An 18,175-nucleotide genomic window follows, 5' to 3' on the forward strand; every position below is an offset into this window, starting at 1 on the left:
ATACACACTGGCAGTAACTTTTATCAGAGTGCCTCCACAAAGACCAAAGTCTGTCTCTGTGCTGCCGGGTTAAATGAATGGATTTCCGTCCATGAGGTCTGCCCTTATCTGCACTGTGGCACCTCGGCTAATCTGAGGCTGTCTGCTTTCCAAACTCTGTTCTACCCTTCCTCCCCTCACACACACACACACACACACACACACACACACACACAGAGAGATACACAGGTACCTCGGGGCAGGATTGATTATGTTTCTCTGTCATGTGGGCTGGCCTGTTCACCTTATCCTTGCGGATGATGTTCCCATGCTTCTGCTAAAAGGCTGTGTACAGGTGTTTGTGTGAGAAAGAGAAGCATGAAGTGCTATTTGGGGACCAGTGGGGGAGAGTAAACACAAAAGGGGTACACCACATCATTTACTGATCAAAGATGCCGGTGGGTCAGACATGGGATGGGTGGTCTACAGAGGATGTTTTTTTTTCTTTTAACGCTGATGGTTGTAATTCATGTCTGCCTCCTTAGGGGGTGATTAAGAAAGTGCAGTAAATTACATAAGTGGCTATAGATGAGGCCTTGGGAGTCTTATTTCAAATAGAGCTATTACCCGTTGACAGGCATGAAAGAGAGAAGGGGAGAAAGAAATAGAGAAAGGGTATATAATCCAATGTTTTGATGGTTGGACCCAGTTTTTTCTCTTTTCAGCCATTTCAGCAGAAGCCTCAGGCTAAACAAACAGGTGTCTGCCTCTGATCTGGGTGGAGCAACAAACAGATATGGGCTCATGATACGGTGCTGAAATTTACTGGAAAACAAGGCTGGTTTGCTGTGAACATGGGAATATTTCATGTTCGGGGTCACAAGAGAAAGTCAGGGTTGTTTTGATGGCAGGATGCTAGAATAAATATTAGATAACAATGTGACTAGATGAGTTCTTTCTTCACACATTTCTGTTGCTGTCAGGGTGCAAGAGAGAGGGATAACTGATTGCCACATAATGAGAGTGAAAAGCTTTAAGGCACTTAAATTTGAGTTCAACCCAAAAAAGTCTTTACAACGACATCTTTGTCAGTACCTCATTCTGAGTGTGAAAAGAGAGGAGGAAACTCAGGATACTGTTTTTGATAGGAGAAGAAAAGAAATGGAAACGCCCTTCACAACTTTGTTCACAAAAGGCGAAATGGGATAGTGCAGCGCCGCGGGGCTTTTTCGAGATGCTACAATGAGGTGTGTCAAAAAAGAAGAGAAAAGGTCTCTGGCGATTACAGTCAGGGTTGAAAAAAATAGCTATGTCATCTTAGAAGGCTTTTTTAGTTGACGGGGTGTGTATTTTTACAGTCACAGTAATCCTGAAATAGAGCTTAAAGAGCTGAAACAGCACTAAGAGGAGCTCCCGCTGCATTTGATTTCATTTATCTGCTATTAAAAGGGTCATGATTAACAAGGTTGCATTATTACCCTGGAGATATGGAGCCTGCACAACGCTTTTAGGTATTTCTATGTTAAATCCTGCTTCTCATTGCTTTTGTAAGTGAAACTGAAAAGCAAAAGCACCGAGGGGCCTGTCAGCCTTATTATGATGGGTTAAAAGTGCCTTGATGAGGTTCAAAAGAAGCTGCGGACTCAGACAAAAGCTTTGCCCCATCACCCATCCCTTTTTCAGGTCTGTGTCTGACCCAGAACAAAGAGCCTCCCCTCCACCCCTCCCCGACCTCTAACCATCTCCACCCATCAAGACCCATTGGCCTGGCCCTTAACTGACATGCATGGTCAAGCCTCCAGAGTGCCGAGGAAAAGGCTAAACCAACAAGCGCCAAGGGGTGCTACTGGGGATGATTGACACAGCCAAGATAATCTCCCCCTCGGAAACACTATTGAGCATTCAGCCTTCTGCAGCAGGGTTTTCAGTTGATAGCCTGTCATTGTCTTGTTGTTTTTTGCCCTCATGTCCCTCCTATCATTCTTTCTTCCCTTCCTTTTCCCCACCATCTTTCTCTTCCTTCTCCTTCTTTTTAACCTTCAACACCTACCCAACGCACCTCTTAAACTACAACCACAATCTGCAAATGCAGTTTGTGTGTGGAAATAATGTGCATCCTCACAAGTTTTTTCATTCCAAGATCTCTGTCCACACTAAAACCACCAAACATTTGAAACATTGCTAAATATCATCCTGATTATGTTTTGGTTGGCCAAAAAACAAAAACAAAAATGTGCATCACAACCAACATCTGGTAAGAAGTTGGAAAAACACAACCTGTTTACTCTGTTTTGTCCCCTTGAAATACAGCAGTTTTCATACGTTTGTTGTTATCGTTTACATTTTTTAAACTGTTTGTGTTGCTGCAGCTTAACGAGCAAAAAGGAGTGATTTGATTACAGCTTCTAAATGCTTCTTGTTAACCAGGAAAACAGCAGTTTGCTGCATTCAAACATCAAGCTCACTATTTTATGATATGTGAAGACATCTGACATAAACATGAATACAACTGTGTTGTGTGTTCAGTTAAATTGGATATGAAATTGAGAAAATGAGAAAATCACAGAGTGGGTTAGAGACAATAGAAAGTTGACAGTGTCTTAGCAGATACATGTCATATTTTTCCAATTTGACACAAAAATGCAAGGCTGGTGTTGTTGCATTTCGCTGGTTTGGAAGGAGGTTTTCAAAAGCTCAATTTTGTGAGAGAAAAAAAAAAAAGAGATGCCAAAAAGGAGAGAAAAAGCTGTTTTTCAGCTTTAAACAACTTTGTGTGTACATGGTCTTAACATTTTGGCCCGTATCTCTGCAGGAATCCTGACGGGGACGTTCAGCCGTGGTGCTACATTGCAGATCATGAAGACGGGATCTACTGGAGATACTGCGACATCCCTACATGCCAGAGTAAGAGACTGCAACTCCTTTTTCTCTTTCTGTCTCTGCCCTTCCATACCCCCGGGGCTATATCATGGGCACACGGACCAGCCACTTTCATTGCTATGCTCATCTGCTCGCCTGCTATGAATAGCTTTTATAGACTGTATGGCTTGTACACAGCTATTATCATCTAAAAAATGCCTCTAATTGCCTCTCGTCACCCCTCCTCCTGCCATGCCTGGGCCTGCCCCTACTTTAATGCGAGCTGTCAATCACTGCCTCTGTGTGTGAGTATGCATGTGTGCGTTTTTTGTACGCGCGATCATAAGTTTCCCCTTTGGCTTTTCAGCTTGTTTTGACAGGCTTTTTGATGTGAGTGATTATGTGCATCTACCTGTTTGTGGATATATTTGGATGATTTGTTCACATGTGGGTATGACACTGTCCCGGTCCAGTTATGCCTGGATAGATGTGTGATGGACTGTTTGGTTAGGGAGACTCCGTGCTTCTGTGTGTCTTCTCTACCAGTTTGGCACACATTTACAAAGAGCTGCTTGTCTTTAATCACATTACTTTCATTCCCTCCACCTTTTTAATCACTGCTGTTGAAAACAGACTCATGTGGATCAACCTACACTGTTTTTGATGCCAAAGATCAGAATTCCTGCAGAGGAGATTGAGATCCAGCGATTTGCTGCGAGCATGTTTGTTTTTTCAAGTAACTGTCACAAATGGTTATATTTCTTAGGTAATTAGAGAGTTCTATGCTATTTAAAAATCATGTGTTTTTCACTTTTATTCTCTCTTAGTACATGGTGGTTTAGATCAGAAGAGTTATTGCATTAGTACCAAAAGAATCTGGTGACTGAACACATTGCAAAAGATAAAGATGGCTCTTGAATGTCAGCCAAGTGGAACACAAATTCTTTTTAACTGAAATAAATATTTCATTTCTTTAATCATGAATTACATTCCCCTTTCTTATGTAATCAATCTTTACTCTTTTCCTGTTTTTTTCTCTGACATTAAACATTCATTCTCTCTATTTCTTTTCTTTTATTTATTTTTTTTTAATGCCAGTGTTATCTCACCTTCTGGCTATTGCAGTGGGTCTTTAGGGGGAGATAGCATCAGTATATGCCACATAGATGTGGTATACATCATCTGAAAGCTGGGAACATGAAGATTAATTTGAGATGCAGCTCAGCACTATGTGTCAAGTCATAAAGCTGTTATAAACATTGTGTTCTGGTTAGGTGCCTATTCAAAATTTGAAGGTTTAGAGTGTATAAGGGCTAAGAACATTATGATGGAAGTATATGATGATCATTCCCATGCTCAATTATGTCTCATAAGTTGGTGCAGCAATTTTTGGGTTATACAGATTTGGTGCAAAATGTAACCATTTTTGACCACTTGAGAATCGATAAAAATTGGTCAAAAATCCCCCCAAAATACCACATTAAGTCACCAAGACCTTGAGGAACACCACAGAAAAATTCATGCTGTGATTTTTTTTATCAAAAACTTTTGACGTTCAGCGATTTCTGTAAGAATTGCATTTTTCATCCTCTAAATGCGCTAGGTCTCTACCTTTTGGTTATGTGTGAGGCTGTGATTATCCCAGAGGTCACAATAGGTCATTTTATACAGTGAGGTCAAGTTTCAAAAAATGGTCTCACTACAATGAAATGGCTACTGTGGGGACTAACATCATCACACATGAATAAATGGGCAATGAATAATGGACTCATTGAATCCTCAAGAGTCTCAGCTTTCCAGTCATACCCAATTTATGCAATTCCAAGACTGTTTAGGGACTGCAGTTGCAGAAATATTCAAATACACCATTTTTAGAATAGGTGAAAATAACACATTTGTACCGCATGCAAAAAACTGCATAATTTTTGTCAAAAACTGCATGGGATTAGCATAAAGTGGGCATGTCTGTGAAGGGGAGTCTCATGGGTACCCACAGAACACATTTTCATTCAGATATCTTGAGTTGAGAGGTCAAGGGATCTTTTTGAAAATGGCCATGCCAGTTTTTCCTTGTCAAAATTTTGCCTAACTTTGGAGCATTATTTAGCCCCCTTCCTAACAAGCTAGCATGAAATGGTTGGTACCAATGGATGCCTTAGTCATTTAGTTTGATATATTCACTTCTTCACTGTAGTTTGAGGTTAATCTGCACTTGAGGTGGACACTAGTGATTGGGGAACAGGGAACAGACTTTCTTGTGACTTTTCATCGTAGTAGGTACACTGTACCGCTAGGCCTCGAGAACCCCCCTCCGCCCCCTATAGCCATCCCACCATTATACTGTCTGAGTAGATTTTTGACTAAAGGCTGCTGTTTGAATAGCCCAGGACCCATTAACCCATCTGATAATGGCTGTTGGCTGGATGGCTTGTGTGTATCCATGTATTTATCCATGACGTTTTTGCATGTGTGAATGATTTCATGTGTATAGGAGCTTGTGTGTATACCATTAGTCTTTTGACTGACCTATTTCAGACAACTGTCAATTTAACTCAGTATTTCCCGGCCGATATCCCAAACCTTTGTGGTTTCAGAGGAAAGAGGAGAGCAGCCCACACCGTCTCTGTTTGGAGCCAGGCTTGTCCCTTATCTTTGGTAAAATTAGGCCAGCTTTTGTTCCAGATGGGTTTGCCATGTGCTGGTTCAGCCTTGTTTTTGTCTAGGATCCAGGACTGCACAGCGTGTAACCCATCCTTGCGACATGTGGCCCATTTCTAATGGCTGAGAGCTTCGCCTGTATCAAATCCTGTCTTACAGGAACATTTCTCTTTCTTTTAGGGCATTAAGAGTTATACAGAACCCTGTAATGTAAGAAAAAGAGATGAAGCTTGCTGTGAGCCAAGCATCCAGTGTCTTGAAAACATGCCTGTTCAGTAGAGACGGTTTCTCCCTGCAGGGATATGAGGGACCTTTCAGACACGAATGCTCTGTCTCATCTATTGTGAAACCACAATCGCCACAGGGTGCCTCACCTTCTGGCGGTGCCTGTTCTCAATCTGCTGCGCTTGAAAGCTTTCAAGCTGCCAAGTGAGAGAATGCTGATGCTCTCTCAGTGTCAGTGTTCTCACATGCGGCTGGCAAAGAAAGGCTGAAAAACACTGTGGTGTGCCAGAGAAAGGGCAACAGTGGTCTTTGTTTTCATTTTGTCTGGCTTTTTGTTTTGTCTGTGCCCTCGTTTTGTCTACTTTTTTGCTTATGTTTGATGTTGCGTGGTTGGTAGTTGGTGGCCACTTGCTGAGGCACCTGGAGCCTGCCAACGGTCAGTCTGTTATCCAGCTGGGTTCCCTGTCATCTAGGGTCATGCCACCCTGGTGAGGGTGACACACCCTGGTGGAGCGCAAACTGCCAGGCGGGTCACATGAGGCCAGAAACACATAGTCTGACAGTGTGGATTACAGTGTAGGTCACGACATTTGTTGATCCTAGTAATCCCTCATGGCAGCAGTTATCATGCGGTGGAATTATCTAAGCATTTCAAAAAGGCATGCTGTCAAGGCACATCGTCTACTGTACAAATTGACATTTCCACGGTGCACGTTGTCCTGGGTCCTTCTCATTTCCAGGCCACTAAATGCTCAGCTAAGCATAGCCTTGTCATGATTGTTATTTATTGAAATCCAGTTCCTGTGTAGCAGACCAGCCTAAAAACTAAAACTTCTAAAGGATGCATTCCCCTACGTTGAACCGATTAACTTGAGCTATGTTGTAACAAACATTTATATTATTGTTAAGTTCAGTTTTCTCTATAGTTCAATTCAGTACTGATGCATTTGGGTAAAGCATAATGTCAGGCTTCAATGTGTAGGGCAGAAAAGGCTTATTGTTGTCTTACAAAGAATGCACATTCTAATGAGGTGTGAGGAATTTACCAGTGGAGCCTCTGGCCAAACCAGTAGGTTTACCAGATACAAACTATAGCTGACAGCTCAATCCATTATTACAGGAGTTTTTAGTTTTACACAGACACAGTCAGACGGTTCCTGGAAGGTCTTGAACATTTGGTTTTGGTTATATGTCCATTTGCATTACTGATTAATGTGATGACAAAGGATTTGTTTGGGATTTTAAAGACAATCCAGTCCGTAAAGTAATTTTGTTAAGTGTTAGTAAAATCTTACAAATTTAAAATTTATTTTCATAGCTCTGTATGTGTCAGTGTTGTGATACTGTGGTATCTGTAGATGTCAAAACACTTGTTAACAAGAGGATCAGCTCTATAATTAGAAAACATTTGACTGATTTGACCAGTGAAAATGTGATGGATCCTGTTGACCGTCTATCCTTTTAAAAAACTTCCTTTCTTATAATGTTTCATACTGGCAGGACATTTTGTTTTTTGTTGGCTCCTTTAAGCTGACATGCATTTACTTGACGATATGCCCCGGCTGAATTTGATTGACACAGAGTGAAACTGTCAGGGTTAAGTCCTACAGCGTTTGCCAAGACAAAGACGGTTTGATCTGCACGTTGGGAACTCATCTCTCAACAGCACAAGAAAAACTTGTTGTGCCACTGTGTTTTCTTGCAATGGAGAAATGTGGAGCAGCTATGAGGTTTTCCCCTGTTTCAGTACAGTCCTAAAGGGATAGTTTACAGCACAGTAAGCGTTAAATCCACATTGACGTTTATCCACCTTTTCTTTTTTTTTTTTCTCAAACTTAATTTTTCCAACAATTCTTGACATTGAGCAGAGTTGACAGGTATTTACAAACAAGAGTAAACCTCAATCCATATCCTTTTTAAGCATTCATAGTCCCAAGTAGGAGGAGTCCATCTTTGTAGAAATATGTCCATTTTCATTTGTAAATGTGCCGTCATGCATTCCATTGTGTATACCTGTTTTAGTCTTATCCAGTCTAGTCCATTGAGTTATGTTTGTTGACAGTACTTTCATCCAGTTTATTGCTGTTAAATTATCTATTTTTTTATCAATATGATACCATATGTTTACAGTATCTTCTTATTTAACACAGTATTATTGTTGGTGACATACCTGCTGTGTTGGGTAATGAGACTCTGTACGTCACAAGTCCTGTACACTACTTTTGTGATATTTTAAGATAGTCCTTTGTTATAGACCTGTCACTGTGTTTGCACTTCAACTTTTAACCAACTTGACATATGACTTGAATTCCTCACTTACAGTAGGTCATACTTTCATCTATCTGAACAATCGAGGCAATGTCTGATTAACCTTGTCTGTCACCGTCAAACAATAGTCTCAATACCAGAGGCACTACATCCATCCGTCTGGCAAGCTAACCAGCCACACCTTGAAGACATTAAAACAAAGTAGTTATGTGTTTGGCCCAAGATTTTATTACTGAACGCTGAGGAAAATATGCAGTGATGAGATATTGCCTTCATTAAGGGTGATTTATGAAGCTGCTAAATGGCACTTTGAAGTTGTGGGACACCTGAGTCAACCTCCAGCGAGTCATGAATGAATCTGACCAGAGATCTGTGTCCAAGAATGACTAAGCTGCTCTTGTTCAGTGTTTTGGGATGAAACTGAGCTGTCCAGGCCAGGGTTTTACAGGGTTTCACACAAGTCTTTTTTGAAGTCTGCCTCCATTGTTGTAAATGTCTGTCTTTTCTTCTCAAATACAAGCTGTTAAATTTACTGTTTTGTGCAATAAAAGAACTCCACTTCCTTGCGGTTAAAAAAGATCTCCACTTCGAAACAAACATAGTAGAAGTGCTGTAATCAAAATAGGGCTGTGATTATTGATTATTTTCTTTATCAGTTAATTTATGGATTCTTTTTTTATTTCTATGATATGATATATTCATAGATTTTCCTCTGGCGCCACCATGAGGTTGACATTTTTGATTTTTAGCCAAATGTCTCCACAACTATTGGATAAATTGCCATGAAATTTGGTGCAAACATTCCTGGTCAAACATTCATGGTCCCCAGATGATGAATCCTAATGACTTTTGGTAATCCCCTGACTTTTCCTCTAGCTCTACCAGCAGGCAGAGGTCCAGTGAAATGTCTCAACAACTATTGGAGGGAGTACCGTGAAATTTGGTTCAGACATTCACGTCCCCCTCAGGAGAAACTGTGACTACTTAATGATAATAACTTTATTTATGCAGTACTTTTTAAAACAGCATTACAAAGTGCTTTAGACAGGAAAAACAAAAAACAGATCACAATTAGATCAAATCCAGCAAATAAAGGTGTAGAGAATACAATAGGAACAGCCAGAAGGGCCCTGACTGAAGTGACACCCAGAGCCATTGAATTCTTGGCATTTATGCTTAGTAAAGGACTTAAAATGATACAAGTTAAGCTGAGTCCAAATCAGTTCCAGGGCCAGACATAGTGCGGTTTGAGACAAGAACAGGTCCAAGTGGTGTCAAGCCAAGTCAGGACCAGATTAAACCCGTCACCAAAACCGTCAATAAGCATGTAAAAAGTAAAGCCTCTTAAAGAAGACAAAGTGTACCTTTCTCTGCACCAGCTACAGTAGGTGCGTCCAACAATGCATGGATTATATAATACACACATGTGTTATTCCTTAAATAACAGCGTTGTAGAGAAAATGAAAAAAATGTGGATCAGGTTGTAAAAAGATGCATCTTTGAAGATTTTATGATAGGCAGGAAAAGTCAACTGAACAAGCTTGAGTCAAAATAAGCAAGAGGCCGAGACAAGTCGAACATGTTGGACATGTGGTCTGGAAATGGATCCCAGACTGAAGTACCACAGCCTTGCCTCGTGGCTGTTGTGGTTGCCTGAACCATAGATGCTTTCAGGTTCTGTTATTGCAGTATTTATCTCACTCTCTGCCATTGTTTTCAGAGGCTGAATAGTTCCCCTAGGTGGTCTTGTACCAGCTTTCACCACAACCAACCCTCGCAACCAGCATACTGAGGCAGGTTCAGGCATCACTGTGTGGAGAAGGGTGTGTGTGTCTGTTGTGTTTGTTCCTGTACTTTTGACAGTGTAAAAACAGCTCTGAGATTTAGACTTCTTTTAGATTTCACAGAGAGGATATTTTTATGAAGTGAGGTCATTTTGACCATTCCTCAATTCATTTAGAGGCTATTATAGGTTAGAGTACAATTAAAGAACTAACAGTAAAGGTCAGTCATGTTGCTGATGGTTATGTTTTGGCTATGGGTTCTTAAAAAAGGCAAATGGTTGACCTGTTCTTCTGCTTAAAGATTCATACAGTTATAACAGATGTGCTGACAGAGCCAACAAAGAAGAGGCTTATCATGTGGCTCTTCTTGAAAGAGCTACATTCATAAAGAGTCACTTTCATATAATCCAATGAACAAAGTAAATAGAGGGGCCTCTGAAGGATAGAAATAATGTGTGTGCACACGCGCATGCAATCAATGTCCAAAATTATCTTTTTGGCCTCACCGCCGTCAACCTTTAAAAACTTACCTACCAAGATGATATTTTTTACCAACCAAATTAATTCATATACATTTTTTATAAAAAAATATGCCAACCTCAGAGTAATTTCATGTATAAAATACAGCAGGTGTTGTGAGAGTAGATTTAGAGTTCTATTTTAAATCCTGCACCCTCATACAATGGGACTTTTTGTCTTGTTTTTTCTTGCCACTGGCCTCACACTGACTGTGTGCCTCCACATGGGGATGAAGTAAACTTCCTGCTAATATTAGACTCAATCGGCATCCACAAAGACACAGAAAGAAAGCTTTGAAGTTGTTTAGGGACTACAGCTTTAAAGCAGCAAATCAGGAGCCTGTGAAAAACACAGACATACAAAGATTGTACACAACTGAGACTGACATTTTGAGTTCTGCAGAGGCAAATTTTGGAGACTTTAAGGCACTGACGTCTGTCGGTTTGACGCGTCCCCTTTCACCTGCATTAGATCTGTCCTTACCTGGGGAAGAGGGAGGGGGAGCTTTGAGCATTGTTATCTTCTTCTGACCTCTGACCTCCTCATGGCTCCACCCATACCTGCCCTCAGGAAAAATACCTGCCTGCAGTGCTGTGAGGAAACTCTCAGACAGAAAGTAGAGACTCTCACAAAAACAAACCAGAGAACATCACGTAGATTTAATCTTCCAGCCTCTCTCTCTGGCTCCTTCCTTTTCTCAACATAGCTGGGGTTAAATCAGCTAGGGCCATTAGGGAATTAAAGGTATTGATTACGAGGAGAGCCGGTTGTGTAGAATGTTTGCTAATGAGAAGAAGTAAATGGACATTGTTTAGTTCTTGTCTTGGGGAAGAGGAGGAGATGAATAGTGGGTCAACCGATTTTGAGGGCTCATAGCCAAATGTAGACCAGCATGACTCTGCACAAGTGCAATAAATGTAATTTTGTTATTGGATATTGTTCAGCAAGTTTTCCCTGTGCATGTGCATTTTGCATATTTAAGCCAAACTTGATTAAAATTAATTTGCATAGTCGATATACTTTTTAATCGTGGAAAGTAAGACTGTGACAGTGTGGTACAAAACCGGATATGTTGGCAACAACTGTCCATATTTTCCATTAAATCAAGAGGATGAATCCTAATGTTTTTGCTGACCACCTGACGAGTGTCTCATCGGCCAAAAATTCTCCACAAGACACAAAAAATCGAAATGTCCAAATCTAAATCTATAGACTGTTGTGAAATTATGCCCCCCAGAAGATAAATCTGTCTGATTTCTTCTTAAGCATTACATTAACTTCTGTATTGTACTACCCTCAAAGCCAAAATATCAACTTTGCACACATGACATAGTTTATAATAATCTAATGGGCATGTTTGCCACGAAATTTACTGAGCACATCAATATTCCCCCCTTTAACAAGCCCCTTTGATTAACGACCACATGTCTTTTTCTCTTGCTCCATCCTCAAAACGAAAAAGTTATATGATTAGTTCCAGGACTGATAAAGCTCTAAGAAAATAATCAGCATGTTGTTCATTACTTTCATACTGGGGGATGTGATGGCAATTGCAGCTTTTAGGGGCCACTCATGGTGCCTTCAGCTGTAAGTCTGGTTGTACATACACACAAAGTTTGTTTCAAACAATGGCTGGAACGATGCTTTTTCTCTCTCTTTCCAGTGTTGTGTCTCAGTTCGGGATAAAACAAATTGTCGATCAAGCAATTAGTCTTTTCAAACATCGTTAGGTTTTGTATTGTTGGTTGGACAAAAGAAGGAATGTGATTAGATAAACTTTAGGAAATTATAGAGTCCATTTTCCACTATTTTCTTCCATTTTATAGACCAATCAATCAAGAGTACTCAGCAGATTAATCGATAATGCCTTGGGATGAATTATGTGCAACATCTCCTAATTGGAATTAGAAAAACATCATATCATATGTCACATGTGAGGGAACGTGACAGAATTTGGACTTTTTTTTGGAATTTCTTTTTCACATCGGTGGCGACTTATTCACTGTCATCGACATCCAGATAACCAGGACGACGTGCCACGGTAGACAAACGAGAAGTCAATCTCTTTGGAAGTGAATGATGATAAATGGAAGTGCACCGCCATGCTTATCTGATGCCCCGAGGTGGTCACAAAGTGTCTGCTCATCTTTTCATCTCCCAGTCGCCCGGGTATCAGGTCCCCTGGGACTCCTCGGGACATTGGTTATTTGGTTTGTCAGGTGAGGCAGAGTGATGCGGTGTGGCGGCCATTTTTCATCTCTTCTCTGCATTGTTCGGCCTGGTCTCTGAGAAGGCACTAATTATTTATTTAAAGCTCCGGCTCTTCCCTCTTCCCTCTAATTAGATGGTTAGTCACTCTCCCAGGGCCCCGGGCTGGGGCATTGATCTCCTCCATCCCAATCTTGTTGTAACACAGCCTCCACTGCACACACACACACACACACACACATACAGAAATGTTTAAAGGGTAAGGCTGGTTATTTGCTATATTTTTCTTATTGTCAACAAATCTCATGTGCAGAGCCAAACCAACAATGAATTGATCTGTTTACAAGTCTTATATGTGTATTCAAAGCCTGATTTATCTTATTCCTCTGTGCCGTAGACCTCCATTGTTGTTGAAAAACTATTGAAAACACTCTCGCTGAGCCACACTGTTGCATTGGGCGACTGTTCCTTCTCCCCAAAGAGGAGTAGGCACGGTAGTTTGTGTAGAAATGCCTCCAAAGAGTAATAACAGCAAACATGTTTTCAGTCTACTACATAGTATATTGGACTAGTAACTTAAGTAGAAAGTCAAGAGGTTGCGATATGTAGCACAACAAGTTAACAGAACCGTGTTCCTGCACATACTGAGTTCAGCCTTACACTGAAATACTCTCCGGAGCCTGAAAATGCCATCGCTGTCATTTGTCTTTGGAGCCATTTCCAAACAAACTATCCCTCCCAAATTTTTTCAGGGCCAAGGAACATGTCACCCGATGCAACAGTGTGGCTCATTGATGTGTATTTAATAGTCTTTGGACAACAATAGAGGTCTACGGCACAGAGGGATAAGATATAGGATTTGGATATGCGCGCGATACTTCTAAGTAGATCAATTTGTTGTTGGTTTGGCTCTGTACATGATCTTTGTTTACAATAAGGAAAATATAGAAAATCAGCCAGCCGTATCATTTAAATGGGATAAAAGAGGACGTACAGATACAGTAAACATGCACATACCGTACTGACATACAGAGTCTCCCTCTCTCACGCACACATGCACACAAATACCTGGTTTTCACTGACACTCACTCAGCCCAGCAGCGTGTCTTGAACATCTCACTAGCAAAGTCAGTCAGTCACATACAAATACTTCTCTGGTTCTGCCCAATAATAAGTCCTTTATTGTCTAACTGTAAACTGTTCCCATTTACATGCGGGAGAGAATTTATGATCACCATAGAAAAACAAAGCATAAACCCAACAGAAAAACATAATAGCAACTCCCACCTACTTACAAACAATGCTGAGTTTCCAGAAATGATCGTCCTGGGGGAGTTTGTGGGATATTTCTCTGTTTCTTCTGTGTTCTCCCAGGCTGCGGTGCAGTCGACAAGACTAATCATGGGCTTGATGAAATGCAGCAGCTGTATTTGTTTATGTATTCAATATACTGTACTACAAAGGGAGTAATAAATGGGGCAGAGACACAATGAAAGGGAGACAGAGCGAGGAATAACGGCAGAGAGACAGAACTGGATGGAGGGAGGAAAAAAAAATCACATAAACACCGACTGTGATAAGTGTTGTTTCCTTGGTTTGTTGCACTTAGCATTCCTGGGAAGGCAGTGTATGTTCCAGATGTGTGCGCGTGTGCGTATGTGTGTGTGTGCGTGTGTGTGTGTGTGTGTGCATCAGAGTTGAATGGTTAACCTGCTGGTGGTGCATTAATGGGCTGGTGGGAGTGTTTCGAAGGCTCCAACATACCTGTGTTTTAAATTACTTGTATCAAGCCTTTTAGCACTTGAGGAATGTGCCTTTAAAATCCCGTTTCTCCTCTTTTGACCTCACCGCTTAAACAATCCCTTTACTAACGTGGAAGCACTAATCACTTTTTTGTCTCCGGTTACAGTGTAATTCGATGTTAACAAGGTGTTATCAGAGATTCTTATCAGAGATTTCCTCCTTTCAAGGTGCAATTTACTTTCATTTTATTCTTAAGTGATATCAAAACTAAATCTCTGAGATGTCAAATTCAATGTAGGAAAATAATACTTGAAAGAAATGTGTGTCTGAAAAACTTCTTCAAGGCTAATGGGGCATAAAAAGAAAAACATTTAAATGTTTATGCATTCAAAACACTGCCAGAAGACGGAGCATGTGATATTAGACAGAAATGTAAACAGTGAAAGAAGAAGGTGAGACATCGTAGCAGCATAACAGCACTTTGGGAATGATTGGTGTGATTTGTGCATAAAAATGAGGAGAAGAATATATAGTTTATATACAGAATATACTGTATGTAGTTTGAAAAAAGAGGAGACAGCTGCTGTAGTTTGGCTGGTTTCCTTTTTACTTGATGTCACAACTTTGACAGAACGTCCCACCTGTTGCAAACATCTTCAGGTGTTACAGTCTTACCTCATGTTGAGTCTCTCAGCTGCCTGAATGTTGTTTATAGGAGATTAATCAGCTTATATAAAGACAAACAAATCAGCAAATAAAATGTTAAGTTGCAAATTTAAAGGACAAAGGCATTCTGGAAAATGGGCATAAATTTCACCGTGACCACAATCATTAATTATAGAAAGCCCACGCCATCACCTACACAGTGACGCCACAGCGGTGATGTTATTTATGATCTGTGTGGGTGCTATAAACTGACCTTTCATGCTCCCACATCCAGAATTCTTCAGGCAGTAAGTGAGAGGCCATTCAGTGTTTTTTTTCATTGTGAGAACGAGGAATATTTTTTTTACCTGCCCAAATAAATTCATGTTGGATATACGCATCTGTTTCAAATGTATAGATTCAGGTGATGTGTCTATATTTAAAACATCAAGAACATATATTCTGTACATATTATTTCAGCTTTTTATTTAAAATGTTTTGATATCAGGAGCCACCTGAGTTGTGGTCCTGGAACCAAACGATACTTTTTGTGATACCTTAGCTGGAGGAATATGTAAATGTTCCCTTTGTCTTTTAACAGAAGAACTATCGTCTAAAATTGGTGAAGTTATAATTGAAATCAGAAACTGTCTGATCAAAGAACAAGTAAAGAGGAGTTTGAACAATTCCATGCCAGCGGTAGGCGCCAAAAAAAGTATAGACGTTCGGCACCCAGACCTAATTTTGGTGCGTTATTTAATGTATTTTCCATGTTGCTGCAGGCTCTTTTACATACATTTTTCAGTGTCATCTTGGCTTCTCTAGATTACACAGAGGACAGGTTGTGAAAATAGTTTTGTACTGAAATCCTCCAGTGTTTCAACAGTGATTATAAAGCAGAGACTTTTAAAGGTTGATTGTTCCTTAAGGCTTTATATTCTCTCTCTTTCTCTCTCTCTCTCTCTCTGTCTTACCTCATCTTTTAAGTGAACATATCTGGCACACTGTACTGGGTGGATGCAGGCAAGCAGAGTCTGGCTGTTAAGAGTAAATCTATTTAAAAAAAAAAAAAAAGAGAGAGAGAGAGAGACACCCACAATCCCATTAAAAACAAAACCATTCTTTAGCTCTTTCTCCTTTTTTTCCCTAGATATCTTCATCTTCTTTACACTCCAGATGTCATAGAAATTTATAACTTGATGACATGACCCCCTCAACCCCCCCCCCCACCCCATCCACCCACCGGCTCATCAACCTGCTCGCATGCGCTCCCTGCCAAGTTGCACTTGCCAAAGCCTGTCGTACATGTTTGATGTTTTGTTTGTTATATCCCTCTGTGTTGTTCCTTTCTCTTTCTCTCTGATGTGTTTTGGGTCGGCACTGTTGTTGTGTCTGCTGTGTGGAAAGAGGTGTCTCCTGTTCCTGGCTAGACAGACACCCGTGAACTTTGTTGTTTTGCCCGATGCCTCCTGTCTGCGTAGCACATTGTATTGTGGGAAGAGTAACTAGCCGCTCCTTTCTGAGCTAAGGCAGCAGGCTTCCAGGTTGTGATGGGTATGGCTGCAGTCGAGCTTTGTTTAGCTCTCTGTCTTTTTTTTTTTCTTCACTTTTTTTTAAACTTTGTGGGAGTCCCCCCCCCCTCTCCCTCCCCCCTCCCCTCCCCTCCCCCCCTCCTGCTGTGATCTCCTGAGGTTTTCAGAGGTCTGGTCTGGGCTGACTGGAGCATTTATGCACCTTGTGTTTCCTCCGTTTCTCCCCTCTGGCTCGTTAAAGTCTGAATTCCACCGACAGCTTTGAAGTGTGTTGAATGTGTTTGTGTGTTTTTTTTTTTTTTTCTTTTATTGTACGTGGAGACATTTGCACTTGTTGCGTCTGCAAAGCAGATGTTTTTAAAGGAACAATGCTTCGCTCAGGCGTTTTTCATGCAAGGACAATTTCACACAATTTATTTTTTGATAAACGCGGTGTTTGTACGGAAGGTGCAGTGTAGAGGCTGCGGCCCTGTCCGTCTCCAGTTCCATACAAACCTCCGAACCTCTGATGTGATACGATCCCACCACCTGCTGTTCTTCAGACAGCGCTTCGCAGCCCCTGGGACGAGAAAAGGACAAAGACAGATAAATTGACTGTAGTCTGCAATCTTCTTGTCAAAGCAAAGTGAAAAAAGAGCACTGCTGCCTTTAATCTGGCTGTTGAGCCCCGCAGTAGCATTTTCTCCTCCACTTTTTCAAAGGCTCCATTGATGTGGTACCTGCGTGCCTTGCTTGGAGGGAGGTTGTTGGTTCCCAACCAGGTGTTTATCTCTCTTCTCTTCTCGGCTCTCCTCCTGCACACTTCACTAGGGTTAATCCAGTGTATAGCTAAGCGACGGATAAAAAAGAAAAATGCTGTTACAGCACTGTCCTGCCTCACCCTAGAAAATGTGAAGTATAGAGAATATTCTCATTACTGTCATGTTTGCAGTTTAACTTGTCATATAATCCAGCCCTTAATTCTGCAAATATGCATCGTGGAGTCTTGCTAAATGATTCAAACACCCATATTAATCCATTTATGAAGCGTTGTGGCTGAAAAAGGAATATTGCACACGGTTTGTTGCTGGTCTGAGGCAATCTTAGAGCGTTGTCTTGAAGTGTTGAATCATCTGTCAAACACGGTTTCAAAACAGAACCGAATCATGGCTGCAGCCAAAGGCTCGCTGGTCACTTTACAGTCAGCAAACGTGAGTGAAACGCAGGGAGCAGCCTTTTTCTCTCCCAGTCTGTTTCATTTCATTTCCCCCCCCGTCTCCACTCCTTCACTTTTCCAGTCTGTGGTGGGCATTCTTGTGGACAATAATTTATGTAGAGTCTAAAACATGTCACACTTTTACCCCAAAAGCCTTTGTGCCTCATTCTTACATAAACAGAAAGAATCTGCGGCATCTGTTGTACATGTAGACGAGGTATCGTGCCAGCCGAAAAAGTTAACATTGGGAACAAGTGGCATGCCAAAGACAGCGCACGTGTGTGGTCTTTATCATGGAGGGGACAGGTTACTCCAGTTCACGAAGACAGTGAGTGATGCCCCTCTACAGCGATGTTATAAACATTAAAACTGAGTTGAGTGCTATGTTCCATACCTCTTTTTTCCTTATGCAGAATCTGAATATATTCCAAAATTGAATCATGACAGGCTTGTAAAAATGGCTCTAGCGTTTTACTGCCAACAACTAGATGTTCACCGGTGGAACTAGCTGTCATGAGACAAGCAGGCAGCTTTCAACATGCAAGTGTTTGAGAAGAGAA

General features: G+C 41.0%; 1 protein-coding gene across 2 annotated transcripts in view; it reads left to right on the forward strand.

The window, feature by feature from the left end:
• kremen1 (kringle containing transmembrane protein 1) overlaps positions 1-18,175 on the forward strand; it is a 61,544-nt gene that overhangs the window by 30,380 nt on the left and 12,989 nt on the right. For both annotated transcript variants that reach the window (XM_042420165.1, XM_042420167.1), the window contains exon 3: positions 2,792-2,883. In XM_042420165.1, the coding sequence (XP_042276099.1) occupies positions 2,792-2,883 (92 nt within the window). The remainder of the gene's footprint in view (positions 1-2,791; positions 2,884-18,175) is intronic.

The sequence above is a fragment of the Thunnus maccoyii genome, chromosome 9 (assembly GCF_910596095.1).
Source record: "Thunnus maccoyii chromosome 9, fThuMac1.1, whole genome shotgun sequence".
Lineage (NCBI taxonomy): Eukaryota > Metazoa > Chordata > Actinopteri > Scombriformes > Scombridae > Thunnus > Thunnus maccoyii.